Consider the following 25,119-nt stretch of genomic DNA (forward strand, 5'->3'; position numbering starts at 1 on the left):
ACTCAAAATGGACAGTTGGGCCCTATTGGTTGTTTCTTCTTGTGGTTTCCAGTCACCTCTGCAGTTGTCCCTGAAATTCAGTAGTGGAACTCCCCCAATTATGATAGCATAAATGTACATTTTCACTCCTGAGAGACATTCCTGCATCTTGGACACTGTGCAGAGAAATACTTCCTGGTGCCAAATATATTCTGAAAGGCAAACTCACGAGGCAGGCAAATGGTACATTGAAAGTGTAAATCTGAAAGTTTTATGTCCAAAGTATCTGCCAAAATCCTGCTGATGCATCCAATTTGCTAAAGAATTTGGTTCCTGCCATCTCAGCAAATGTTTTTCTCCTTGTGGCAAATGTAACCTCCTCTTGTGATGTTCTTGTTCAGCTCCTTGGGTCAACACCAAGTCTCCCTTTTCACTCAACAGTTACTAAGGAGTGAACCCTGTCAGTTGATTCTCCTGTTCTATGAATGATGCTGACTGTCATGTTTTGCAACTTTTTCTCTGGTTTCTGTAAGAACTTATCTGCTGGCATGTATAACAGACTCCTGGCCACCTGTAACTATCTGTGTCACCAGGAGATATCTCTTCTGGGATCACATCTTCATGTGATGCAGTTAGTGCTTTTTCACATCCGGTTCAAGTTTAATACCTGTTATTCTAATTCCCTATGGCATACACCTTTTAGGGTGACTAGATGTCCCGATTTTACAGGGACAGTCCTGATTTTTTTTTTTAAATATAGGCTCCTATTACCCTCCACCCCCTGTCCCGATTTTTCACATTTGCTGTCTGGTCACCCTAACACCCTTGGTCAAGCCAAGCATCTCATGTGCAGAAATAAACACCTGGTTGCTTTCTTCAACGAACTACTACAAACTCTTGTTTTAGTGTCTTGCCTCTTAACTCCCCCAGGACTGGAACTGGAGTTGACAGCCTTATGTCACTTTTGACTTTTCAAGCTGTACACTTCCTTTAAACCTCTCTATTGCCATTTCTATCATTGCTTTCACTTATGCTCCTGGGGTGCTTTTGTACATTCCAAGTAGGCCATTTGTGCATATTTTTAGTAGCCATTCTTCTGGGTGCAAGGTTCCTTTCTTAGTTGTATTTATGAATAGCTCATTCTCAACCTATTTACCATTGTGGGCAGCATCCAATACTATCTGTATGGCCCTGAGGATGTCACATGGGCCGCAGCTCTGTGCTGATTGGGCTGCAGGTTGAGAAAAACTGCCCTAGAGGAAACCTCAAATTCCACTTTTAACCGGCACGTTTTTGCAAAGTGGTTATTACAGATTTTACACATGTGTATACATTACATGACATACAAAACAACTACACTGAGAAAATGTTATGGCTGCAAAGTCAAGCACACCACTCAGAAGTTAGGAATTGTCAGTGCAATTTGGCCCCCTGGTGCATATGCCTTATGACACACACTTTAATTACATGATCATATACTATTTATTTCCACAGGTCCCCTGCCTCCTTCAGTGCACAGGATCCCAAGTCAGTGTCCCAGTGCCTCCACACCATCCCGGCCCCTCGTCCCTTGGACCCTCTCTTTGCTCTACGTCCCAGTTTACACTCCTGCCCCCCTCAGCACCCCAGCATCTCATTCCGCTGCATGCACATCAGGCTCTGCCCTCATCATCATCCATGCTGCCTTGGTACCAGCGCAGGAAGCACTGAGAGCACAGAAAAGTGTCTCTTCGCTCTCACTTCTCAAGTCCTGAGACACCATGGCCCTGCCTGCAAGTCCTGAGACACCATGGCCCCTGCCTGCAAGTCCTGAGACACCATGGCCCCTGCCTGCAGGGAAAGTGCTGCTCAGCCTCTGTAGTCCTGGGCTGGAACATGCAAAGACAGTTGGCACATATGAGCATTGAGGGGCTGGAGCAGTCTCACGATGCACAGAATCTCCAGCGAATTTAGCTGCCAAACTCTAGTATGTTTCTATTGAGTTTGTGCTAACTGATTTCCAGAGGCTCACAATTTGACCAAATTTGGGTGGATCTTCACAGGAACAGCAAAAGGCACATTCCTGATGCCAAGGTCTCCCTGACAAATTTCAGATCTCTGGGTCAAAGTATAGAGGCACTAGATCTCCTCAACAAAATGGCTGTAAGAATTTTTTTATAAATGGACAAAACAATATATTTTTCCCTAATCTTGTTCCAAGAAACCACTGAACTGTCTTTGCAGAAATTGTTTGGAAAATTTCAACCTGAGACTGATAGACAACATGATGAATTTCAGCCCAGATGGTTAAAGTTTGGCAACGTTATAAGTGACTGCAAATAGGGTCTTATAATGGCAAGTGTTGGGCAGCCTTACTCACAGGTGTCACTATCTGCACCCCCTTTAATATCCTGAATATTTTCTCAATACCGGATATCCTCTCTATGCTAAATGCAGCTGCCACATTGCTTACATCCTTCCTTCTTTGGTTTCTCTTACCCTTTTATTTTTGAAAGCTTTTCTTTCCTTCCTGCCTGTCTACCTACCTACCAACCAGGTGCACTGAGTCTTGCTGGCACTGAGCTTTGCTGGCCTGTATTTACATTTTTAGTAATTTCACTGCATGGCAGATGAACAATAGCCAAGAACTGCTTCAGTGTCAAGATTCTCTAAAGTGCCCTGCATTTTTGGATTCCCAACTTGAAACACCTTAAAGTGGCCTGATTTTCAGAAGACACCCATCCTCTGTAAAACAGGCCCCATTAAGGTGTCTCAGATTCCAAAGTACCAAAAGTTTTTGTGTGGCCAAAGTCTTAATCCCTGCCTTTCCAAGTATCAGGTCTATGTCTCTCTGTTCCTTTCATGTACCTCTTTACAGACTGAAGAGTTTTGGGGTCCAACAGTCATGAGGAAGTCCTGATAATCTAAATTCACAAAATTGGCTTCTTAATTTTAAGTCTGGGATGAACTCTTAACATTTCTCCTTCTTTGTGACTCCTTACCCAGAAAATCCATTTTTCATATGGAACATTTTTTCCTAAAGACACAACGATCCTCACACCTGTATATTACTTCTTCAAAGCTTTCTTCCCTTTACTATGGAAGACATCGTAAACATCCCATGTTTCCGCTACTGCTCAACCAATGCAATTTTGCACTCATCCTCCATTTTACTAGCCACTGTGGCTTTCACAGACAGTTCAAATGGCAGTTTGAATCTTTTCCAGGTCTCCTCAGCATTCCCCAGAACGTTTAAGGCTGGTGAGGGATTTACACGTTGCACATCGACAGGTTTCAGAGCAACCATTTTTATTTCACCTGTCTCCTCACTGTAGTCAGCATCCCTTTTATGAAACATTTCCAATCTGCATCCTCTTTCCCTGCATTCACCTGCACTCGAGAGAGAGAGAATCTGTGCAAGTCAACAGGACATGCAGCACTGCATGTTGCAACTTACAACTCCTTGCTGAAGTTTAACCCATTATCGCACAGCTGGCACATCACTAGATTGCAGCTAATACAAATTCCTGCAGCAAGAAGAAGGTTAACACAACATTTATAGAGCACCAAGCCTCTTGATGATAGGGGCGGATACAATGTTTAGTTCTAACATACAAACAAAGGCGGAAATTCCCAAATCTTGCCTTACCATTTTATCTGTCACAAAGACCAGAGAAAACACATGAATCCTTCAGCTTGAAAGTCAAGCAACTTTGGCTCTGTCAGACTAAGGGAGAAGTGAAGGTCAGTTCCAGAGCTGAGGGACACTCCCAGAACCCCCCTGACAGCTGCCCCATCTTTTAGCCAGGTGGTTGTAAGCTCAAGCACCTCTGCAGATCTCAGCAGTCCCAGGACCCCATGAAGAGAGGTAGCTCACTGCTAAAGAGGTCCCAAACCACTTAGAGCCAGATTTTCCAAGGTGTTTAGGAGCCTAAAGGAGCAGATAGGCTCCTAGTGGGATTTTCAAAAGCACCTAAGCAGGTTAGGTATCTAACTTCCTTAGGTGCTTTTGAAAATCCCACTATGCCCCTATATACCTTTGAAAATCTAACCCTTATAGGTCAAGAGCAACACCTCCAACTCCACCTGGAAACTAATTCTAACCAACAGAGATCCCCTACACCTGTGCAATGCACCCTCTCTGAAGCACAGCTTAATAAGTAGGCAGCTGCATTCTGTACCAATGCCAGGTCCCACATGCTCTGAAGGTGCAGCCCATGCACAGTGCATTGCAGCAGTGTCACCTCAGGATGCCACGGGCAAAAGATCTGTGCACTCTTTATACAGAGTATGCCCAATAAAGAGTGCTCCTCGCCACAGGGAGCAACTGGGATCTAAACAGCAGCAATGATCCTTAGTCAAGGAGGGGGTTGAGATACCTTCTGCTATTGCTTCCACTGGCCCACAAAAAAAATTGGCTGATCCTCAGGCAGCTTTGCCCTCAGATCTGATACGTTCTCTGCATTGCCAGACAAACAGAAATCCAGAGCTGAGTGTCTGTGCAGCCCACACCTCCTCAGTGAGGTATGACAGCCCACTGTGAAATTGGATATCAGGCTAGGGCAAAAACATTCCAACTGCTCCCTATCCCCTACCACATCAGATTTCAGCTCCTCACCCACATACAACTCCTTACAGAATATCACTCTTCACCCACCACTTACATTTCTACCACTACCCTACGCTCATCCTAGCCCCTTCACTGTCTTGGATTTGCTTCTTCACTTGTTGTGTGCCCTGTATGCTTGGAACTTCATCAGATTCAAAAAGGATTCAGCATTTAAATAGCTAATGGGAACACCCAGAATTACATTAGCTAAGGTTAGAAACATATAAGGACTATAAATCCTCCTGCTTCAGCTGAACCAGCCACTAACTGATGGGGTAGAGAGGAAGCTTCCCCCAGGAACAGGGGCCTCTTTGATTGTCCATTTCAAGGTTTCTTGCACCTTCCTCTGAAGTGTCTGGTACTGGCCACTATCAGAGACAGGATACTGTACTACAAGGACCACTGGTCTCATCTGGTATGGTACGTCCTATCTTTCATTGTCTGTCCAATTCTCTCCTCATTCAAATCCCACTAAGATCTTCTCCAGAAATGCTCCTCCCCTGAGCTCCTGCCTGGATCAGCATGGAGCTCCCTGGGGACAGGGGCATGTCTTTCACTTGTTCTCTGAGGGGTTTATTCTAGCTGCGGAAGGCTAGCTCATTAGTACCTTGCTCCATGAATGAAACAGAGAAAAGGCACAGACATAGCAAATCCCCAGGCCTGCTTCCAACTGCTCAAAGGGCTTTCACCTTTCACTTCAGCCACCCCCCCCACTCCTCCCAGTGAGAGGGAACCATTCTAATGGTGGCTCAGTCATGGTGTTGCTGACAGGAACTGCCAGAGCTTGGTGCCATGGAATCATAAGGACATCAGCAGGAATCTTACAGATTTACCTGAGATGGTTTCACATGCAGTTCCTTAGGTACCAGGGCCTGCAATGGGGTCAGACTGAAAGAGCTCTTCCTTGGGCTAGGAGTAATGGAATCTGTGTCAGGGTCAGATGGGGAGATAGCTTGTCAGGATAGGGGTAAGGATAATGGAGTTTTTCACTGGCATCAAAAGGGACAAGAGGGCCATCAAGCTGGAAGGTGGGAGGTTAATGGGTCCTGTGCCAGGGTCAGATGGGGACAGACTTCCATTGGGCTGGGGTAAAAAGGGTCCATGCTGGTCACAGAATTCGACAGCATGGCCTGATGCTGCCTTATCATTCATACGGATGCAGCTGATGGATACTGCAAGCAGGGCCGGCTCCAGGCACCAGCTGAGCAAACTGGTGCTTGGGGTGGCAGATTGTTGGAGGCGGCATTCTGTCCAATCCTAGGGCGGCACGGCCGCTTTTTTTTTTTTTGTTCTTGTTCTTGTTCCGCTCCGGCCGCCCTGTAGTGGGCGGCGGCCCGGAGAACCAGAGCACCCTGCAGGGCAGTCCTCTTCCTTCCCTCCCCGCTGACCGGAGCGGAGCCCTCGCGGCAGGAGGCGGCGCAGCGGGAGGGGCCGCGTGGCAGCGCCCCTGCTGTAGCTCTGGCCGCTCCCTTCCCGCCTGCTCCCTCTCCCTTCCCCCCCCAGCTGGTCCCCCTGCTTCCACGCTTCGGCCGCGCCGCAGGTTTTCTTTTTTTTTTTTTGCTTGGGGCGGCCAAAAAGCCAGAGCCGGCCCGTTGCCAGGCTTCATATTGATCCAAGGTCACAAGCTGGGACCTGCAATTTCCACGAACCGCACCAGTGTATTCAGAATGAAGTCAGACAACTTTGTCCCTCCCCTCCCGGTCCCTGGTTCCCCACTCCACCCCATCCCCAAGGGCTATTGGCATCCTTACCCGGGGGGCCAGGCTGTCCTTACAATGCAGGCTGATTCCACACTCATCGGTGATTTCAGAGAGGTCTTCATCCTCAAACTCCTCAAGGCTGATGTCATGGGTGAGCCTGGTGGAGGCAAAGACCATGCAGTTACTGCCAAACAGACATAACCTGCTAGGAAATGCCCAGAGAGCTGTCTGGGCAGCGTCAGGCTCCCAGCACTGGGCCCATGAGGAATGGTGGGAGGGTGCGTGACACTTACAAGATGCATTGTGAAATGGGGCGCATACTAGCAGGGATCAGTGTACCTGGGCTAGGAAAGAGGGATTGGGGGCAGTTTCTCTGGTCTATATTGGGAAGACATGAGATCTACCTCTTGAATGGGGATAGAGCCCCCCACCAGCTCTCCCGCTCCCACAGTGCCAGGTTTGTATACAGTCTGTGGTGACCCTGCTGGATGCCTGCTGTCGAGGTGTCTTCAGCATTGCTCTTCATCAACAGGGCCCAGAAAGCTGTCTCTCAAGGTGTGTTGATGGGGAGGCAGTGGCCAGACCCCTTCTCGGACGATCAGCACGTGTACTGATCTAGAGAGTACTGTGCGGGGGTCTGATGCTCTCCAGGCAGGGCCTTGTGGCTTCCAGGGAGAAGAAAGCTACTGTACACATTTCTGCTGGACCTGGGCTCAAAGAATACCAGCCACTGCACACAAAGGAAAATACAAGGGTGTCCCAAAGTAGGAAAGGGGTGGGGAAGGAAGTAGAGGGGGCAGGAAGAATCTGCATTCTCCTGGCCCTATTCCCACCAACAACGCATAGCTAGGTGGAACCAGAGAATTAACATTTTAGGAACAAGATCCTATATTAGGAACACAGGCGGAGATGGACGAGGATTCATCTAATCCAGTAACCTACTCTGACAGGAGTCAGTGGCAGATGCTTCAGAGGAAGGTACAAGAAATCCCCATAATGGACAATTATGTGAATCATTTTCCCACAGGGGAAACAACCCCTGGCAGTTAGTGGCTGGTTTATGCTCTAAAACACAGAAGATTTATATATTTCCCCTTTTTACATTTACTATCTAATGCCAATATCCATAAAAATACTTAATTCTTTTTTGAATCCATCTAAACTCTTGGCTTTCAGTGGTACTTTGTGGTAGTGAATTCCACAGGCTAATTGTGCCTTGTTTACAAATGTATTTCCTTTTAACAGTTTCATTGCATGCCCCCTTGTTCTTGTATTTCGAGAACATGTGAACAGGAGCACCCAATTTTCCTTGTCCAAATATTTGTTATTTTATATACCTCCATCATATAGCTCTCATCTAGCATGTCTCTAAACTGAGCAGTCTCTAGTCCCATCTACATACAAATTTGCACCATTTGGACTAGAGATGTGGTTTTAAACTGATTTAGTGGAACTTTGTTGTAGAGACTGTTATTTCAGTTTATGAATGGCTTCTTTTTGTCCAGAATATGTTTAAAAACAGATTATGGTAAACCAAAATAAGCTACTCTTAAACTGAAATCATAGTGGCTATACAGGGGTTTGCAACTGTTTAAACTTAAATCAGTTTTTAAGCCAGTTTAGTTAAACCGTTGCAAGTTGTGCGTGTAGATAAGGTTGCAGGCTATTTTCTCTACTCATACAGAAGAGCATTTTCATCACCAGTGTCTAAATCCAGCTGGGGCAGAGATTTTGGCCAGAAAACCCCAATGGCTAACATGGTCCATGGAGAAGAGAAGGCCCCAATATTGGAGTGGAGAGGAACAGAACCAAAGACAAGGTCACTCTGGGGGAGTGCCATGCTGGGATCTTGAAGAGCAGGAAGGGGAATGGGTTAGGGTTCCAGATGATACAAGTGAGGAAGGGCAGGGGGGATACTTACATAATCCACTGCTTCTCAGAAAGGCCAAGGGTCTTTGAAAGACCAATCTCACCCTCCAGGTTTGTTTTGATCCCCATTGGTCCTGGATACCAAGGCAGCAGCCATGCCCAAGAGCCCTTTTTATGCTCCTTGTATCCCCCTTGGAACATCCAGAGTTATAATGCCAGAAAGCAGGAACCCACTCCACCCTACCCCCAATCATGTCCTTGCTGAATCCTCCTGAGACACCAAGGCAGCAGCAAGAAACATCCTTCCCCCCTGCTGATAAGAAACTCAAGGGAAGAGCATGTCAATCTGTCCACTCCTAGAGAGACAGGGCAGAAAAGGGGTGGGGAGGGTAATCTCCCTTCCTAGGTATTTCTAAGCATCTAGCTCCCCTCCCAGGGTCCCTTTCACATGCAGCCTCCTGCCAGTGTCCAGCAGTGGGGAAGATGCCATTTTGGGCAAGGGTATTGGGGCAAACCTCTGTGACTTTTACTATCTGCACAGAATAGACAGGAGCTGGGGGAAAGAGAGCCTGCAGCACAGCACTCCCTGCGGCTGATCTTTATTGCAGGGGTCGGCATTTGCACTGCTTCCTCAGCTGCTCTCAACAGATACCCCCTCTCGGCTTCCTCTTCACAGGCCTGAGCCTCCTCTGCCTTACAGCCACCTGGTGTCACTTATCACACGGGGACAAAATGAGCATGGAATGCTGGCATTCTGATTTGGGGAAGTTTGACACACACTGAACAGGTGTAAGTGATGCACAAGGTGCCAAATTAGGGGGAAACCAGACCCCATGTTCCCCAGCTGCTTCCCCCTCGGCCTGCTGTTTTGTAGGAAGTGGGGAGAGAAGGTCTAGCAATGAACCTTCAAAGCATGAATCGATTCCCTCTCCGGTTACACAGGGTCAGACAAGATCTGCCACTAACACTCATTCTCTCAGGCACTGCTGAGAGTCAGGGCCCTGGGACACAGGCAGACAGAGAGAGACCCCCTTGTAGCTGAGCAAAATGCGGCCCTTACAAGATCCACAACTTCTCAGAAAGGCCTCTCAGAAGGCCATGGCTGCCTGCACTCCAAATGCTGCAGAACTGACCTCTTGGGGTGGCAGCTCCAAGCCTGCCCAGTGGAATGGCTGGAGAGCAGAGAATGCGCAGCTTTCTCTCTGGGACAGGGTGCAGCCTAGAACTGTATCCGAGGGCTGCTTGCTGCAGTAAGCACTGCAGAACCCACAGGTTTATAGCTAGCCACGGGAAGCAGAGATGCCAGGCCAGAGCTTGGAAGAATCACCTGGAGGCACTAGGATTTCCAATCTCGTCAGTCCTCCCTCCCCATGAAGCATCTGCATTAACACTCCCCTTTCCCAAGGAGGCTCCCCTGCTCTCACCCCTTCACCTGCTGCTAAAATAAACACATTTCCAGCAACTGCTCCTGCCTCAGGCACTGAGGGGCTTCCTGCCTGTGAGCTCATGACTGCTCTGATGGGGAGGAAACAGCAGTCTTGGTTGCTCTGGTCTCCTCTATACCCAGCTACCATGCAGCTGATAAACTATGGGCCAAGTACGTACCAAGTTCACTCCTGCTCTGTAGGCATCACATGCAGAAGGAGGAGGTGCACCCAGAGGTGCTTGACTGCTTCCCGGCCCTCCCTTCCCACAGTTCCCTACCATTTCTCCCACTGATCCTCCAGCCAGCTCTCCTCTTCTGTGCTCGACTCCATTCTCAAGGCCAGCTGCATTTAAGAGGAACCCCTTCCTTGTTGTTTCAGGGCCGCAGGGAGAGGAGCCAGGCTCAAAGGAGCTGAGCTCTGCGTGTGCTGCCCCTCTGCCTGCCCCAGCTCAGAGCCCGTTGCTTCCTGCGCCACTCTCTGCCTCCCCACTGCGCAATCTAGGGGAGCTCATTAAAAATAGATTGAATCAGCTGTCTTGGAAAAAAAATAACCCACTGAGCTGAGATGGTGCCAGGCCCTGCACTCTGCCTGGGCTGCTGAGTCTCTCAGCCAGCCAGCCAGCCAGGCTCCTGCTTCCCCCCCCCTCCCCTTATCACCAGCAGACAGGGTAGGGGGCATTGAGTTACCACATCATTGATACCAGCTCTGCTGAGCCACCTTCTCCTGCCCTTGCAAGGCCCCTACTTGGTCTAGTCAGCTCTGCATGGACCACAGTCCCAGGTGGGAATGGGGCAGTCTGCGGTTTTTACTTGTCAATGAGAGAACCATCATTTCATCTATAAAAAGAAATTTAAAGGGGCAGCACAGTATTTAGACACACATGAAAGTGCCTGACAAGGACAAGGTGGGGCTGCTCGTGTTTCATGTGCTTTCAGAAATGATCTAAATCCCCAGATTTTCAGCCTCTCCCCCCCCCACCTCCACATCCCTCTGCTGGCCCATTCTGGGTCTAGTCTCTCTGCCCAGGGTCTGGCAATGGTATGGTCCAGGATAGCAGTGAGCACAGCCAGCTCCCCGGGGATCAGGTGCTAAGGTTGGGTTCATTTCAAGCTTTTAAGAGAGCGGAGGGGAGTTAGAACAACATCAACAGCTACTCTGGTAATCATGCATTCAATTCCACAAGTTTAACAGGAACAAGTAAGATCTGCCCAATGAAAGCCTCACAATAGAAAGATCTCTTGCTGCCAGTGGGCCCTGACACAGGGAGACCAACAATCAGGGCTTGAAACACTTACCCAAAACATACTAGCCCTAGGACTAATCTTACCATACAGGGCAGAGTCCCTGTGTTGTAACACCCCCAAACCACACCCCTTGCGAGTTAAACCAATTAACTATGTGTACTTTTTAATGAGTGCTGCACTGAACTGTTAAATCACTAATGAACTTTCTATGTAATACCCTTTAAAAAGTGTAACTTACACAATCTTCCTGGCTTTAATTCCACTTCCCCCATCTTCTTTCTTTCCTATAATAAATCATGAGGCATCTTTTCCTGTATTGTTTTTGGTGTCTATTTCCTCTTTTCCTTCTCTCTCTTCCTTTCCCTGTATTTTTGTCTCTATATACTCCCATTCAATTTCTCTCTAATTTGTTTTCCCATCTCTCCCTCGTCCATCCCCTCACACTGAGATGTCTGGTAACATTTCCAAGCCCAAGGGGTCAGAGGACTAAACATGCTAAGCTAAAGATCAATGAGAAGATGTGGGCAGCTCACTGTCCAGTCAAAAGCAACCCCATTCCAGCTGCTGGGAAATGGGAGGTGCCGGAACCTCGACCATGGAGCTGTCCCTGGACTCTGCTTGTCGTAGATTTTAAGGTCACAAGGGACCATTATGTTCTTCTAGACACTGACTTCCTGCATAACACAGGTCATATAACTTCACCAAGCGGTTCCTGCTGCATCAGATCCATAACTGGTGGTCAAGCTAGAGCAGAGGGTTTTGAAAGACATTCAGTCATGATTTTGAGACTTCAAATGATGGAGAATCTACCACATCCCTAGGGTAATTCACCAAGGGAACAGTTTATCTCACTGTTAAAAATGCACACCTTATTTCTAGTCTGAATTTGCCTAGCCTCAGCTTCCAGCCATTGGATGTAATTATACCTTTGTCTATTGATTAAAGAGCCTTCTGTTATAAGCAGTCTTCTCCCCAAGTAGGTACTTGTAGACCATGATCAAGTCACCGCTTAGCTTTCTCTTTAAGTTAAAGCTAATTAGAAGGGAGCTTCTTTACTCTCGCTCTCTCTAAGGCAGGTTTTTCAGATCTCAAATCATTCTTTTCTGAACACTTTCTAGTTTGTCAGCATCATTGTTAAAGTGTGGACACCAGAACTGGACACAGTATTCCAGTATTGGTCATGCTAATGCCAGATACAGAGGTAATAACACCTCCATACTTCTACCATTATTCCCTTGCATATACGTCCAAAGATCACATTTGCTGTCTTAGCCACAGCACCACACTGGAAGCTCATGATCACTTGATTATCTACCATCACCCCAAAATCCTTTTCAGACTCTCTGTTTTCCAACTTATAGTTACCCTTCTTAAAACTATGATTTACAGTCTTGTTTCCTAGATATACTTTTGACTATATTAAAACTCATGTTGTTCAAGTGAGTCCAATTTTCCAAGTGATCCAGAGTGCTCTGTAACTGACCTGTCCTTATCATTTACTACTCCACCAATTTTTGTGTCATTTGCAAACTTTATCAGCAATGATTTTCTGGCAGATAATTGATAAAGATTATCAAGGGCTCACAGGCGCCATCTTTTATATCAGCTAACAGGTGTCTGATACATTTTAAGTCCCTCAGCTGATGGAAGGGAGAAAGAGCTCTCTCCACCTATTTCCCCCCGCCCCTCCCACTCAGAAACTTCCTGGCTGCTGCAAGTGGTCTCCATTTGCCCACATCCATTTTTGATCCTCCTCCCCAGTGACTAGCTCCTACACTTGCCTCTGCTGCTGCTCAGAGCTTCCTCAAGTACTAGCAGAGTGAAACAACCCTTCTTTCAATCAGTTTCACTGCTGATCGTAAAAATCTGAATAGCTGCTGTCAAACCCAATAAGGCTCTGGTCAGTTTTCACTGTGAGACATCAGTCTGAAAACTCAGGCAGATATAGTTGCATCAATTATGCAAGTGACTTGAAGATTTTCCTCACAACCATACGAGCTAAAAGGTTTGTTTTTTAATGAAAATTCACATTCTGCAGAAGTTGAAGGCATTCACCTTGAGCAGCTTCCTATTCACTCTAGGTGAGGGGATTTTTCAAGCCCTGCTAACAATAATAATAATAATGTTTAGCAGTTACATAGCATGTTTCACCTTTCTGGTGCTCACACTGACAGCCCCCTTAAAAGAAAGGAAATATCATCTGCATGTTACAGGTTGTGAAACTGAGGCAGAAAGAGTAGAAGGGACTTGTCCAAGATCACAACAGCAAGCCAGTGGCAGAGCCAGGAACAAAACCCATAACAATCCTGTCTCCCAGTCCCATGTTCAGTCTGCTAAACCACGCTACCTTTCAGAACCAAGAATAGGACCCAAAATCCCTGCATGCTCAGTCCACTAGACCAGTGTTTCTCAACCTTTTTGATACCAGGGACCGGCTGCCTTCCTAAACTGTGTCAGAGAGATCTCAGGGACTGGTGCCAATCCACAGACCGGCCGTTGAGAAACACTGCACTAGACCACACAGTCTCTCTGCCTCCTCATTCTGAAGAGAATAAGGAAGTAGATCTAGACTTTGTGCAGCCCATGAGGGTAGTAAGCATGATGGCTACTGGCTTTACAGGGTAACTCTTTCATAGTTGTCCCATCTACCCACCATTCTTTGGAGTGGGGAGGAGGAGGAAGAATATAAGGCAGTCCATGACACCCCCTCCCCTCCCAACACACACACTCCACAAGATGAGCGCTTATGCAGGCTGATGTGGGCAGGGGTGAGTGGGCAGCCTGGTAAATTGCCATTTTAAAACATGTTCCTTTCCATTAATTTTATCATCATCAGAGTCATAATTCTTTGTATTATTTCATGGACCAAGACTGCACCCACCCAAATCCTGTCAGCAGCAAAAGATTCAGCTGTCACGTCCCTAGCTGCTCTTCTCCAATCGCGCCTCACTTTAGTAGGTATGTGTGTGTTATGAAATTAGTCTTCACTCCTTGAAAGGCCCAAGGTGGAATAGCAGGGAGTGCTGCAACTCAAAATTGAGGTGCATTGACAGAGCTGTCCGTGGTGCTTTTGCATTAAAAACTGGACACCACCCTGACTCTTGCGAAATTACAAAGAGATCTTTGATGAACAGAAGCATTCAGGACTTTTTTCTGATATTCCATCTGCAAGTCAGCACCGTACTGGGGCATTCAGTCCAGTGCTAGTTCAGAGGGAAACACCTTTGTGGCTGGGCTCCAGTTCCTTTTCCCCCACACAGGAACCAGAGGGTCTTTTGCTTAAGCCAAAGAGAAACATCCTCAGAGAAGCCTCATTTTGTAGCGCATTAAAACAAATGCCCTGCCCATTGCCTCTGAGCTGACTACTCAGACACCCCAACACATACAACAGACAAATCAATCTGTAACGCAGGGCTTGATTTCCACCTCAGCCTAGACTCCCCTGAGCTTCTTGGGGAAATACAAAGAGGTTCACTCCCTTTTCCTAGAGACAGCCCGCTCTTTAGAAGCCCTTGTAATAGGAATGCTGTCCAGCTCCCTTTGTTATAGTCAGACTCCCAGAAGGATTCAGGTATTCTCTCTCAACTTCCCTGAACCATGCAAATAGCTCCCCTAGGGGGTAGCTTTCCCAGGAGCCCTGCTGTTCAGCATCTAGATTGATGCTATGGCTCTTTATTAGGAAAGCTGGAAATGGGTGTGCCTCAGGGCCAAAAGATCTCTGCCACACACCATCCCCTTCTGTTACATTCCTAACACCACTTTTTGCAGCATCTCCTCCAGTTTTTTTTCTGGATGGTTCCCTTCCGAGTACTGGTTACCTTCCAAGTTCTTCTCAGACTCAGTACAGAGTGATTTGTCTGCAGGCTGCTAAAGGGAGCTCCCCTCCCCCCTCCACTTTCTGGGCGTGAAACCATTAAGAGGTGCCCGTGGACGGTGTGAGGCCGGTAGCGGCCCCCGGCGGGCCGGGACCGGGTCTTCTTGGAGTCGGGTTGCTTGGGAATGCAGGCCAAAGCTGGTGGTAAACTCCATCTAAGGCTAAATACCTTCTCAGACCTTGTCACTGCTACGGACAGGGGTCAGATTCATTGGTGCTCTGCACCTTATGCAGTCATTTACACCAGTGCAAAGTAGGTGTAAAACACCACCAAGTCAGAATGCTTACCCAGTGGTGTCAATGACTACACAAGGTGCAGGGTTGTGGAGAATTGGGCCCGGGGCAACTAGCAGCTGCGAGCTTTGCATAACGCTTTACACCCCACTCCTGCTTTAAAAGTGAAGCTCTTACATCAACTATCAAGAGCTCCTTTAGTAACAGAATTTCAGGTGAAGCATCTCTCACTTGTCCCCATCCCTATCCCCTCCTCCCTGGGCACAGACTAGGAGACACTAACACAGCTGCAGCAGCCTGACTCCTGTCCCAGCTCTAGGGTGAGCACTGGACAATCCTTCCCCAGAGGGCTGGCAAACAGCTCTAGTGCAAAACCCTCTGTGAAACTCACCCTGCTGGGCCCTCATCCTGGCTCAGACAGCCCTGATATACTCTATCCCTGGCCTGCACAACTGGCCATCCCCGACATGGCCACAACCAGACTACAGAACTATTAGCAGCCACACAGGGGCCTCTTCCTCCAGCTGACAGGTAATTTAGAGTTAGAAAGTCCAGTGAGTGGCAGGAAAAGTTTCTGACATTAACATTGCAAAGAAAGGTATCCTGCTGCCTGGTCAGGTGTCTCTTTAGTAACTAGGGTTGACTGGCCCCTGGGCTCTAGCCCTTACGGGGGCAAGCCACCCTGTTATAGGATAGAAGTAGGAATTGGAGGATGAGACAGTGCAAAGAAAAACTTAATCATAGAATATCAGGGTTGGAAGGGACCTCAGGAGGTCATCTAGTCCAACCCCTGCTCAAAGCAACTTGGGCTGAATCTCAGGAGCTTCTTGGCAGTGGGGTATGTGAGGCTGTGGGATCGTCTCCTAAAGAAGGGGACGGGAGCCCCATTGCTTGGGATATTTAAAGCTGATGGGGGCACAACCCTGGAGAATAGATTGTAGGGACCAATCCTGCCTTGGGCCCATGGGACAAATGGAACCTAATGGGACTTTTCCATCTCTAATGTCTAGAATTCCCCTCACTGAGACAAGGTGACCACCCAAGGAGGCTGCCCTAAAAAAGAAGGGCCTCATCCCACACTGTTGCTTCCCAGACCCTTTTCAGATGATGCGAGGCCTTCATACTAGAGAACTAATCAGAACTTCTTGCCCCCACTCATAGCCGCAAAATGGAGACAATCTGGTAGTGCTGATTCTCTTAGGTATTAAAGGGGACACACTACCTCATGGCTCTGCTGTCCTTTGCTGGGAGCCTGTGTGTTGCCATTCAGAAGGGGTAGGAATAGCAGCAGGAAATGTGGGTGGGATTCCCCTTGCGCCAGAAGCACAGTATTCACATGTCCTCATGGTTCATTCAGCACCTCACTTCACCCTTGACTGAAGTCTTTGCTGCCCTTTTCAGCCCAGAACAATGGAAGCCCTAAGGCAACCCAAGAGTGGGAGGTCTCTCCTCTCACAGGTGCTGGAGCTGACTACAGTAGAAAGGATGGGGTTGGGGCGGGGGGGGGGGGGGGGTAGGATGCCTGTCAGTGACTTTTGGACTCTGTCACCCCAGATACTCTCTGTTTAGACAGCTTCCCACTCCCCAGTGCTTACACCTGCCAGATAACACACCCTGGTGGGGAAGCAAGTGCGGTGTGTGTGTGTCCAACTCCCCCCCGCATCCCTAAATATTTCAACATTATCTCTGGGTCTTCAAAATTCCCCCTCAAGTTCAGAGACCTCAGAATTGTTTCCATCAATCCCAAGAACTTGTTCCCAAACTCCGGGCTCCTGGAATGATTTGCCCTAACTTCAGAGATCCCTGAGTTCTCCTCATTAAATCTCAGGGCTCTGACACCTCCCCGTACAAGGTATGACTATTCCCTGCTCCCTTTCCCATTAAAAGTTGCTTCCTGAGAATTTGGACTCCACTTCTGGACACCTGGTCAACAGAAGGAGCTAGCACCATGCTCTTCCTTCCCTGGGTGTTGCTGTTTACATTGGAGAAGACAGAGCCCAGGAGACAAACGTTGTATCTAGGACAGCAGCACACAGCAAACCCGAGACTGTCACGGGACCAGGCTGAGCTGAGCTCTGCTGCTCGGCTCACATTACCCAGCTTTGTGGCTGAGCCTTTTCTCCATGGTGGACCTTTCCAGAGACAGCTTTAATTGCTTAATTTGCATGGTTTATGCAGCCATGTTGCATGCAATGGCTTCAAACAAATCAAACAGGCAGCATTAGAACTAAAAGGAAGAGAGGGGACTGCTGTTTACAGAGCCCCACAAAGCTGTTTAGCAGAGGAAACTCCAGAACCAAATGACAGTCTGCACAGGGGCAGGGCCCTTACAGGTAAATCCCCCAGCCTCACAATGCCCAAACAACACATCAGCTTCCCCTCCAAAATGATGGCAGATAATCTCTTTCCTCAACTCTCAGACCCCTGGACTCCTGACAGAGTCAAACGTGAAACATTTACCTCCGATCACAGGTGTGGAGCATCTCTCCTGCCCCCCAGAATCTCTCAGCATAAACAACGCAGTACAGATCTCACCTCCCTGCCCAACTCAGACCCAATTCTAGCCTTAGTGCCCCACCATTCAAGACACACACATATGATAACCAGAGAACAACTGCTCAGAATTTCAGAAAAACAAATGACATCAAGCCCACCAAATAGGAGGAAAAAATAGTGACAGGGCCTATATATGGTCAAATGCCAGGCACTGCCCCTGCCCCACATGCACCTCTTTGCTAATCCTGCTCTCCAAAAGTCATTGGCAGGCATCCTGCCCCCCAAGCCCACCTGTACCCTTATCTCAACTAGGCAGCTGTAGGTTCTTCAGTTCACCTCTGCTCCTGTCCCTGCTTCTGCCTGGGGCTGTCAGGCCATATTGTGAACAGTTTCACAGCCTTCAGATTAAAGGGCTCCATGTCCCAGATGGATGGGGGTGCTCAGTATTTCTGAGAGGACCAATTCTAAATCCGCAGCACCCTCCTGGGTTTGTTTTCTGTTTCAGGTCTGTACCTGGGGTAGGGGTCTCTGAGGGGACATAAAAAAGGGGTTGTTTGAGAGGAAGGAAATATTTCCTGGGGAGGAAGGTTGTTTGGGGGAAGGAGGGTGTTTTTTGGATGTGGAGGAAGGCTTTTGAGTGGGGTGTGTATGTGTGTGTGTGCGGAGGAGGGTTGGGAGAAGATGGGGGAGATGGGGCTTGGGTGGGAAGTAGGGAGGATTTGGGAGGCAGTGGGGGGGGGTGAGAGGACTGGAGGTAGGTGTGTGAAGAGTTGGGTAGGAGGTGGGGGGTATTTGGGGGAAGCATGTGCAAGACACCTGAGGGGGATATAAGGGGAGGATTTTGGGGGGCAGAAGGAAGCTAGAGGAGGCTGTGGAAGGATTTGGGGTTGGGGGTGGGGGGGATGTTTGTGTTTGCAGCCCCTCCCTACACAAAGCCGGCAGGGAAATCAGGGCCCAGAGCCCAGCCCTCCCCACTGGGCTGCAGGCACAAGCCCCCGCCTCCTCCAGAGAGCAGAGCACCGCCCGCGGCAGACACCACCTGTTCCAGGGCAGCAGGCCGGCTCCTTCGCAGCTGCGGGCGGGGACAGCGGGTTTGACCCCCTGGCCTGTGGGGAGGGTTACACTGCCCCGAGCCTGCTGAGAGGGGACCTGGCTGGCTGAAGCCCCAGGCAGGCATTGTTCCACCCCGCCCCCCGCCCAGGGCAATGCAGCCTGTGCGTGCCCGCTCGGGGGCGGGGGGCTTACCCCTTCCCTCGCCCAGCCTCGGGGGGGAGCGGGCACCGCCGCCTGGTTCCCAGCCTCGGAGGGAAGTAGCCAGCAAGCGGCGGGGGCTGCCGGCGTCTGCCCGCGATGGAGCAGAGGATGCAGCAGCAGCCTGTGCCCAGCCCGGCTCTGCAGAACAGGGATAGGTGGGGGAAGGGGCAGGGCTAACGCGATCTGCAGCGAACCCCCCGCCCCCCGGGAAAGGGACTGAGGGGTTTGGGGTGGGGGGGAGGCTCCGGTACCTGAAATTGGGGGGCGAGGCCAGATGCAGCCCCAGGAACGGAGACGATCCGGCCGGGGACGTGGCTCCTTTCTCCCTCTCCGCCATTCTCTCTCTCCATGCAGGCGGAGGGAGGGAGGGGAGATGGATGCTGCTGATGCTGGCGGGGGAGGAGAGAGCAGGGCCGCCAGACAGGAATTCACTGGGGGGCACCGGGGCTGGCAGGAAAGGGCGCTTCTGAAAGCCAAAGCCGAGGAAGCCCCCGGAGGTGGCAACTGCAGGAGAGATGCCCCCCACCTGGGTGCTGCAGCCTGGCTCCCCCTCCAGCCGGCCGAGCTGCAGCAGGTGGAGGGTGCCCAGGAGTCCCACGGGGTGGGGCAGCTACCGGGCGCGTCCTGCTCCTCGGGGAGCGCCCAGGACAGGCGGGAGGTAGCGGGGTGAAGGCTGAAGCAGGAGCGAGCAGAGCTGGCAGGGAGGGGGTGAGCTGGCAGAGGAGGGGGAGGGGCAGAGGATGGGAGGGGATTGGACTGGCAGAGGGTAAAGAGGGGGCTTGGCAGGGGGTGAGGAAGAGAGGTTGACGTGGGATGAAGGTTCGGATACTCTGTGAAAGGCTCCTGGGGAGGTGGGGCCTCTGAAGTAATGATAGCTCCTTTACAGAAAAAGCAGGTGCAGTGTCTAACATCTTGAGGATCTAAGGCAGGGGTTCTCAAACTGGGGGTCGCGAGGTTATTACATGGGGAGTCACGAGCTGTTAACCTCCACCCCAAACCCCGCTCTGCCGCCAGCATTTATAATGGTGTTAAATACACTTCTACCCAGATATAACACTGTCCTCGGGAGCCAAAAAATCTTACCGCGTTATAGGGGAAACCGCCTTATATGGAACTTGCTTTGATCCACCGAAGTGCGCAGCCCTGCCCCCCCCCACACACACAGCGCTGCTTTACCCTGTTATATCTGAATTCGTGTTATATTGGGTCGGGCTAGAGGTGTATATAAAAAAGTGTTTTTAATTTATTAGGGGGGGTCACACTCTGAGGCTTGCTATGTGAAAGGGGTCACCAGTACAAAAGTTTGAGAACCACTGATCTAAGGAGTGGGAGGGGAACAAGGAACTACTGACCCTCCCCCACAAAGTCAGGCACCTTGGAGACCCCCAGGGTAGCAGCAGCCTCCCTCCCCGCCCTATCCCCCGCAGAGATGTCTCAGCACAGCCTTTAGGATTTCAGGCAGAGCAGCAGAACACTCCCCCAACCCATGCTATTTGGCAGCCAAGCAGCTGAGGGGAGTCCAGCAAACACATCCTGGGCCAGCAGAGAGGGGGCAGGCTGGGGCTAAAGATATGGGCAGTAGCCTCCAAGGGGTCTGGAGAGGGCAAGACAATCAAACGAACAGGTATTTTAATTTCCCATGCCCTCCCCCCACCCCCGTGGCAGTGCCTCATCAGCACCCTGACCCCAAATGGGGATGGGTCCTTTCTCCAGTTTAGAATACAAATATTTTCCCAAGGGTCCTTTCAGAAATTGATGATAAGGAGTTTCCTCTGCTGTAGCACTACTTTCCCCAGGGATGGTTCAGTCCTGCTGCTCAGGCCCAAGGCCACCATGTCTGCATTATGGTCAAAGCAAGGGGAGGATTAAAGCCAGATTTCAAACCATTTTCATTGAATTAAAGAGGTGGAACCAGTTCTATTAATGGCTGGGTCTACCACCCCACTCCTTCCACTCGCTGCGCTTTAAACAGCAGGCCAAAGCTACCTCCCCTACTTTAACCATCTCACCAGGTCTAGAAAGAATCCCATGCTGATTCGTGCTGAGATGGTATTTAAATCATTCCCTCATTCCCATAACATTTGTAGTGCTGCTTAAGGAAATAATGTCCATGAAACCACAGTACCAGGTTTTGCATGTCCGCCCCCATCTACTCCTAGGTATCCCATTAAGTAGCACTGTGTTCAGAAGCATACAATTTACACAGATTTGGTTGCTTGGGGTTGTATTTCTAATCTTCCAATGGGACTTTTAATATGTTGCTAAGTGTAGCCATACCCACTATTATCAATTTACTATATGTATGTGTATAATGACAGCTGTGCCCTGGAATACTATAAGTAGATGGCACTGGACTGGCCCTTTCAATCTCTTAAGGAACCATAGGTATGGCTCCATTCCAAGATGTGAAGACAATTTACTTCATGGCTAAAATCCAGTGCATCATCTGTTTCTTCAGAGTTGAGAGTCCCAGAATGGTCCCCGGGGTTCTGATCTCCTGCCCGATCTGAGTTCAAAACGGATAACATTTGTGGACTGGTTTGGAGTCATGGGCTTTCACTTTGGTTCATCACCGGTCAGCTTTGGTGAGATGGAATGAGTTAGGAAATTCTCTATGAAATGATACAGCTTCATTATTATGTTGTCCTTTAACTGCGCCTCCACAAATAGACTTGTTTCCTCCTGAAGAAAGATTAGGATATTTGGAGAACTAGACTTTCTCTCTTTTGAAAATCCTAAACAGACCTACTGGCCCAACTTGAGCAAAGGTGCAGAGAGCCTCACTTGTAACATATTCCAGCCTTCATGGGTCAGGTTCTGAGAACTGCTTCAGAGCAAAGGGATCATCTCCTGATCTGTTATCCAAATTGATTAGGTGGGCCCTGTGAGTCCATGATCCTCCCAAGAGATCCAGTACATTCACACAGGGACCTGCCTGTTTACAAAATGGGTAGAGGCTTTACCTGCTCCCAGTGATATACCCTGAACCACAGCTATGGTATTGATAAATCATGTTTTTAGTAGAGGGGGTTTGCTGTTCAAGCAGACATGCCAAACCCACGAAAAAATGTAGAAATTGGGCTTGTTTTTGGCTTAATTGGCTTGTGAGTTCCTTGTTGGCTAGTTTTTGGCTTGTAGCTTGTTGGGCTTGTAGCTTGTTGCTTCTTTTTTTTGATCGGCTCCCGGCAAGCAGGGGCGGGGAGGGGGAAGAGAGTCAGGGGTGCACAGCAGGCCCACAACAGTCCCGGACTGCACGCTGGGGGGATCTAGTCACATAGAGTGTTGGGGTTCTTAGGGACTGTCTTGTTTTGGCCTTGTTTTGAAATGGGATTAGCTTGATTTTTGGCTTATTGTGAAAGTTGGGGTGCTTATTTACCGCGTGAAAGTTGGCAACTGTGCGTTCAAGCTGGAATCAGATAGAGGCTCCCACTTAACCTCTGCCCTTATGAGGCAATCTACAGGATATTAGGGTACCTGGAATTCTCTTTTTATTCCTATGAAGAGCTCTGTGTAAGCTCAAAAGTATCTCTCTTTCACCAACAAAAGTTGGTCTAATAAAAGATATTACCATCCTCACTCACCTTGTGGGTAATATTCCTATCACCACCAGTCTCCTGGGCTAATCGAGCACTTGAACCAGATAGTGATAAATATACTTAGACATGTGTCTCAGAAAATGCCTGACTAGGCTCTGAAGCAGGAAAGATGCAAGGAGCACCGTGAGGGACAATTATGGAGATACAATTTGGGATATAGCCTGAAACAGAAAGTAAGATATATTTAATTCTCTGTTGTATCCAGGGTTGTTCACGTTATCCATATCAACATCTAGTCTTGCTTTACAGCACTGCTCCTAGGATCACTGAGTTCCACATGTCTCTCATGCATTGTATAGAAGGGTTTTTCCTTTTGCTAGCTTTGAGTTTTAGATCCCATGGTCTTAGGGTGCTCACTCTTGTACTATATGCCAATCTTTATACCATGTGGCCTTCTGTATATCTCCGTCATATCCTTTCATCTCCTCTCTAGACAGTACTGAACTTTTCACTTTCTACCTCCAATCATTTTAATCACCCATCTCTGGACCCCTCCTATTTCTGCTTTTTAAGCGTTATTATTTATACACGAATGACCAGAACTGAACTAAAATTGACAAAGTTTCTTGCTGCAAAATTAATAGTGGCTACTGTTTCAATGTTTCCTGCTACAGAAGCAGCTCCTGAGGTAGTAGATGGAATACTAGTTTAACAAAACCTGTTCCCACTATTGTGCTCACATCAGCTTTCACACCCTCTTCTCGATACATAATTCTTCCCTATCCACACACCATTTAGATTTTACATTCATTTGTTCTGGTGCATTAGTTCAGGAGCTTTGTTCTCAAACTCAACAGTTTCAGCCACTGCCTCCCTAAGAAAGAGAAACTCCAGAGAAACTAACTGTGTACCTAAGCAACAGCTTAGATATTAATGCATCCCAGTAGGTATACTTGTTCTAATACAAACCTATAGAAAAATCTACAAAAGCAAGGGAGTGTAGGCCTGTCTGTTGTCATCTGGGGGGAGAGTACTATTTTAGACAAAAGTCATAGGTCAGCCTGACTTCAAAATTCACAGAAAATGACAGACCTAAAACACAGTCACCCGATTTTAACCCTGACCCCTGGACTAGAATGCCCACAGCTATATTTAATTAACAGAGTAGCACTCAGTGCTTCTGGTAATTTTCACTCACTATACTTACACTGTCCACTGCATCTTTCACCCTGCCCTATCTTAACAGCTTTTGTCTGGTTCCATCCCCTTTTTTTCCCACACCCGGTACAAATTTTCTTCCTTCATATCTTGAAGTCAATCTCTCTTGAAGCCACAGTCAAGGCAACTCTTCACTGCATCTTGGTGCTTGAGAATAGCTAGAGCCAAGGCAGCTGCCCACTACAGAATGGGCTGCTGCTTGGGAAGATAAGATTAAAGATTGGGCCAGAGGGTAAGGGCAACTCCTGTAGAGACTAGAATTAGCTTGTGGCCAGACAAAACTGATGCTCTTGGTTTGGGGAGATCCCCTCCCTGCCACTGGAGCAGTCAGTCACTTCTTACTTGAACTTGGTGTGCTACAGTTACTGGGACCTGGGATAGCAGATTGCTATGTGTGACTAGCCTGCTGCAATTCCTCTTGCATTGAAACTGGAGAGATTTGGGGCTGCTCAGAAGAGAGTAATCCACATAGCCTTTCACCCCTTTTATCCTGCACTACACATTGAGCAGTCAACACTGTTTTGAACTATCAAAGGTCCATTTAGCTGCAATCTTGGCTTTCCACCCTCTGATACATGGTCTGACAGTCTTTGTTCACCTGCAATAACCACATAGCCGATCCTCTCCAACGCACAAACCACTTCTGCCATGGGACTGGAATCTTGTTCTCACAAAGCTCATGGGGCTTCTATCAAACTGTTCCCTACCATCTGTCTATAAAGCTGGCATTTATCATAGCCATAATATCAGCCTACAGTTAAGGAGAGACATATCCCATGATTAATGTCCCTCTTATGTAGTGTTCCATGTGGATAAGGTGGCCATGCGTTCACATCCAAATTTGTCTAAGGTAATCTGATTTTAATTTTAAGCCATTTGCCTGTTTATTTCTTCTCAAACATTTGCATCTAAAGGAGTCCAATCTTCATATTTTAGATGTCAAAGGGTTTTAAAATGATTGCATCACCACCATACTTGAGGTTGCATTGTGACTGTTTAAAAGTTGATCTTCCTAAAGTCCTCTAAAATTGCCATGCTTAGTTGGATTTCTTTGAAATTTGGTGTGCCTCAGGAAGGTCAGGTTAGTGGCCCAAAAATTTAATAATTTGAGCCAAGGGACCCATCCAGAGATACAAGCCTTGAAAATAAATAGCAATTTAAAAAAAAAAGTTTCTTTTTTTTTTTTTTGCACAGAGCTAGAGATCAAACTATTGATGTGATGCAGGCCAAAATGATCTCAATCTATCAAATTTTACCCCAAGGTAGTACATGCTGCCCACTAAATATTTGGGGGACCCAAACTGGGAACAATTTTTAAGACAGTGTACATTTTTACACTGCACATGCACCAACACAGGAAAAACAGCTAGACCATTTCCATTCCCACTATTTTACAGGCTTTAAAGCTTGACCCCTGTTAAGTATTCTAAAATCTGAGTGGTTATTCGCATTGCTTTGAAATTTGGTGTGCCGTATGGAGTTGCGGCAGTAATCCAAAATTGGGGTTATTTGAGGCGTTTGAGTTACAGCCCCTCTCCCCCTCAAAAAAGCCTTGTTTCCTTCTACTGCCTTGTATTGTTATAGGGAGAGGCACTAATGACTGGATAAATCGCAACAGGCCTCTTGATGGCTGTGAACAGGGAAGGATTAACTTTTTGTGGGCCCCCATGGGGCAAAGTGTAGGGGGGCAGGATGGTCAG

The 25,119-nt window shown here is 48.3% G+C and overlaps 1 protein-coding gene across 1 annotated transcript in view; it reads right to left on the reverse strand.

The window, feature by feature from the left end:
• Positions 1 to 19,327, reverse strand: part of MAPK8IP1 (mitogen-activated protein kinase 8 interacting protein 1) — a 47,965-nt gene extending 28,638 nt beyond the window's left edge. Inside the window, exons 1-2 of the mRNA XM_034769566.1 lie at positions 18,917 to 19,327; positions 6,319 to 6,424 (exon numbers count right to left, since the gene is read on the reverse strand). Coding sequence (XP_034625457.1) covers positions 6,319 to 6,424; positions 18,917 to 19,002 — 192 coding nt within the window. The 5' untranslated portion in view covers positions 19,003 to 19,327. The remainder of the gene's footprint in view (positions 1 to 6,318; positions 6,425 to 18,916) is intronic.
• Positions 19,328 to 25,119: the final 5,792 nt, after the last annotated feature.

Source organism: Trachemys scripta, chromosome 4, assembly GCF_013100865.1.
Source record: "Trachemys scripta elegans isolate TJP31775 chromosome 4, CAS_Tse_1.0, whole genome shotgun sequence".
NCBI classification, from domain to species: Eukaryota; Metazoa; Chordata; order Testudines; family Emydidae; genus Trachemys; species Trachemys scripta.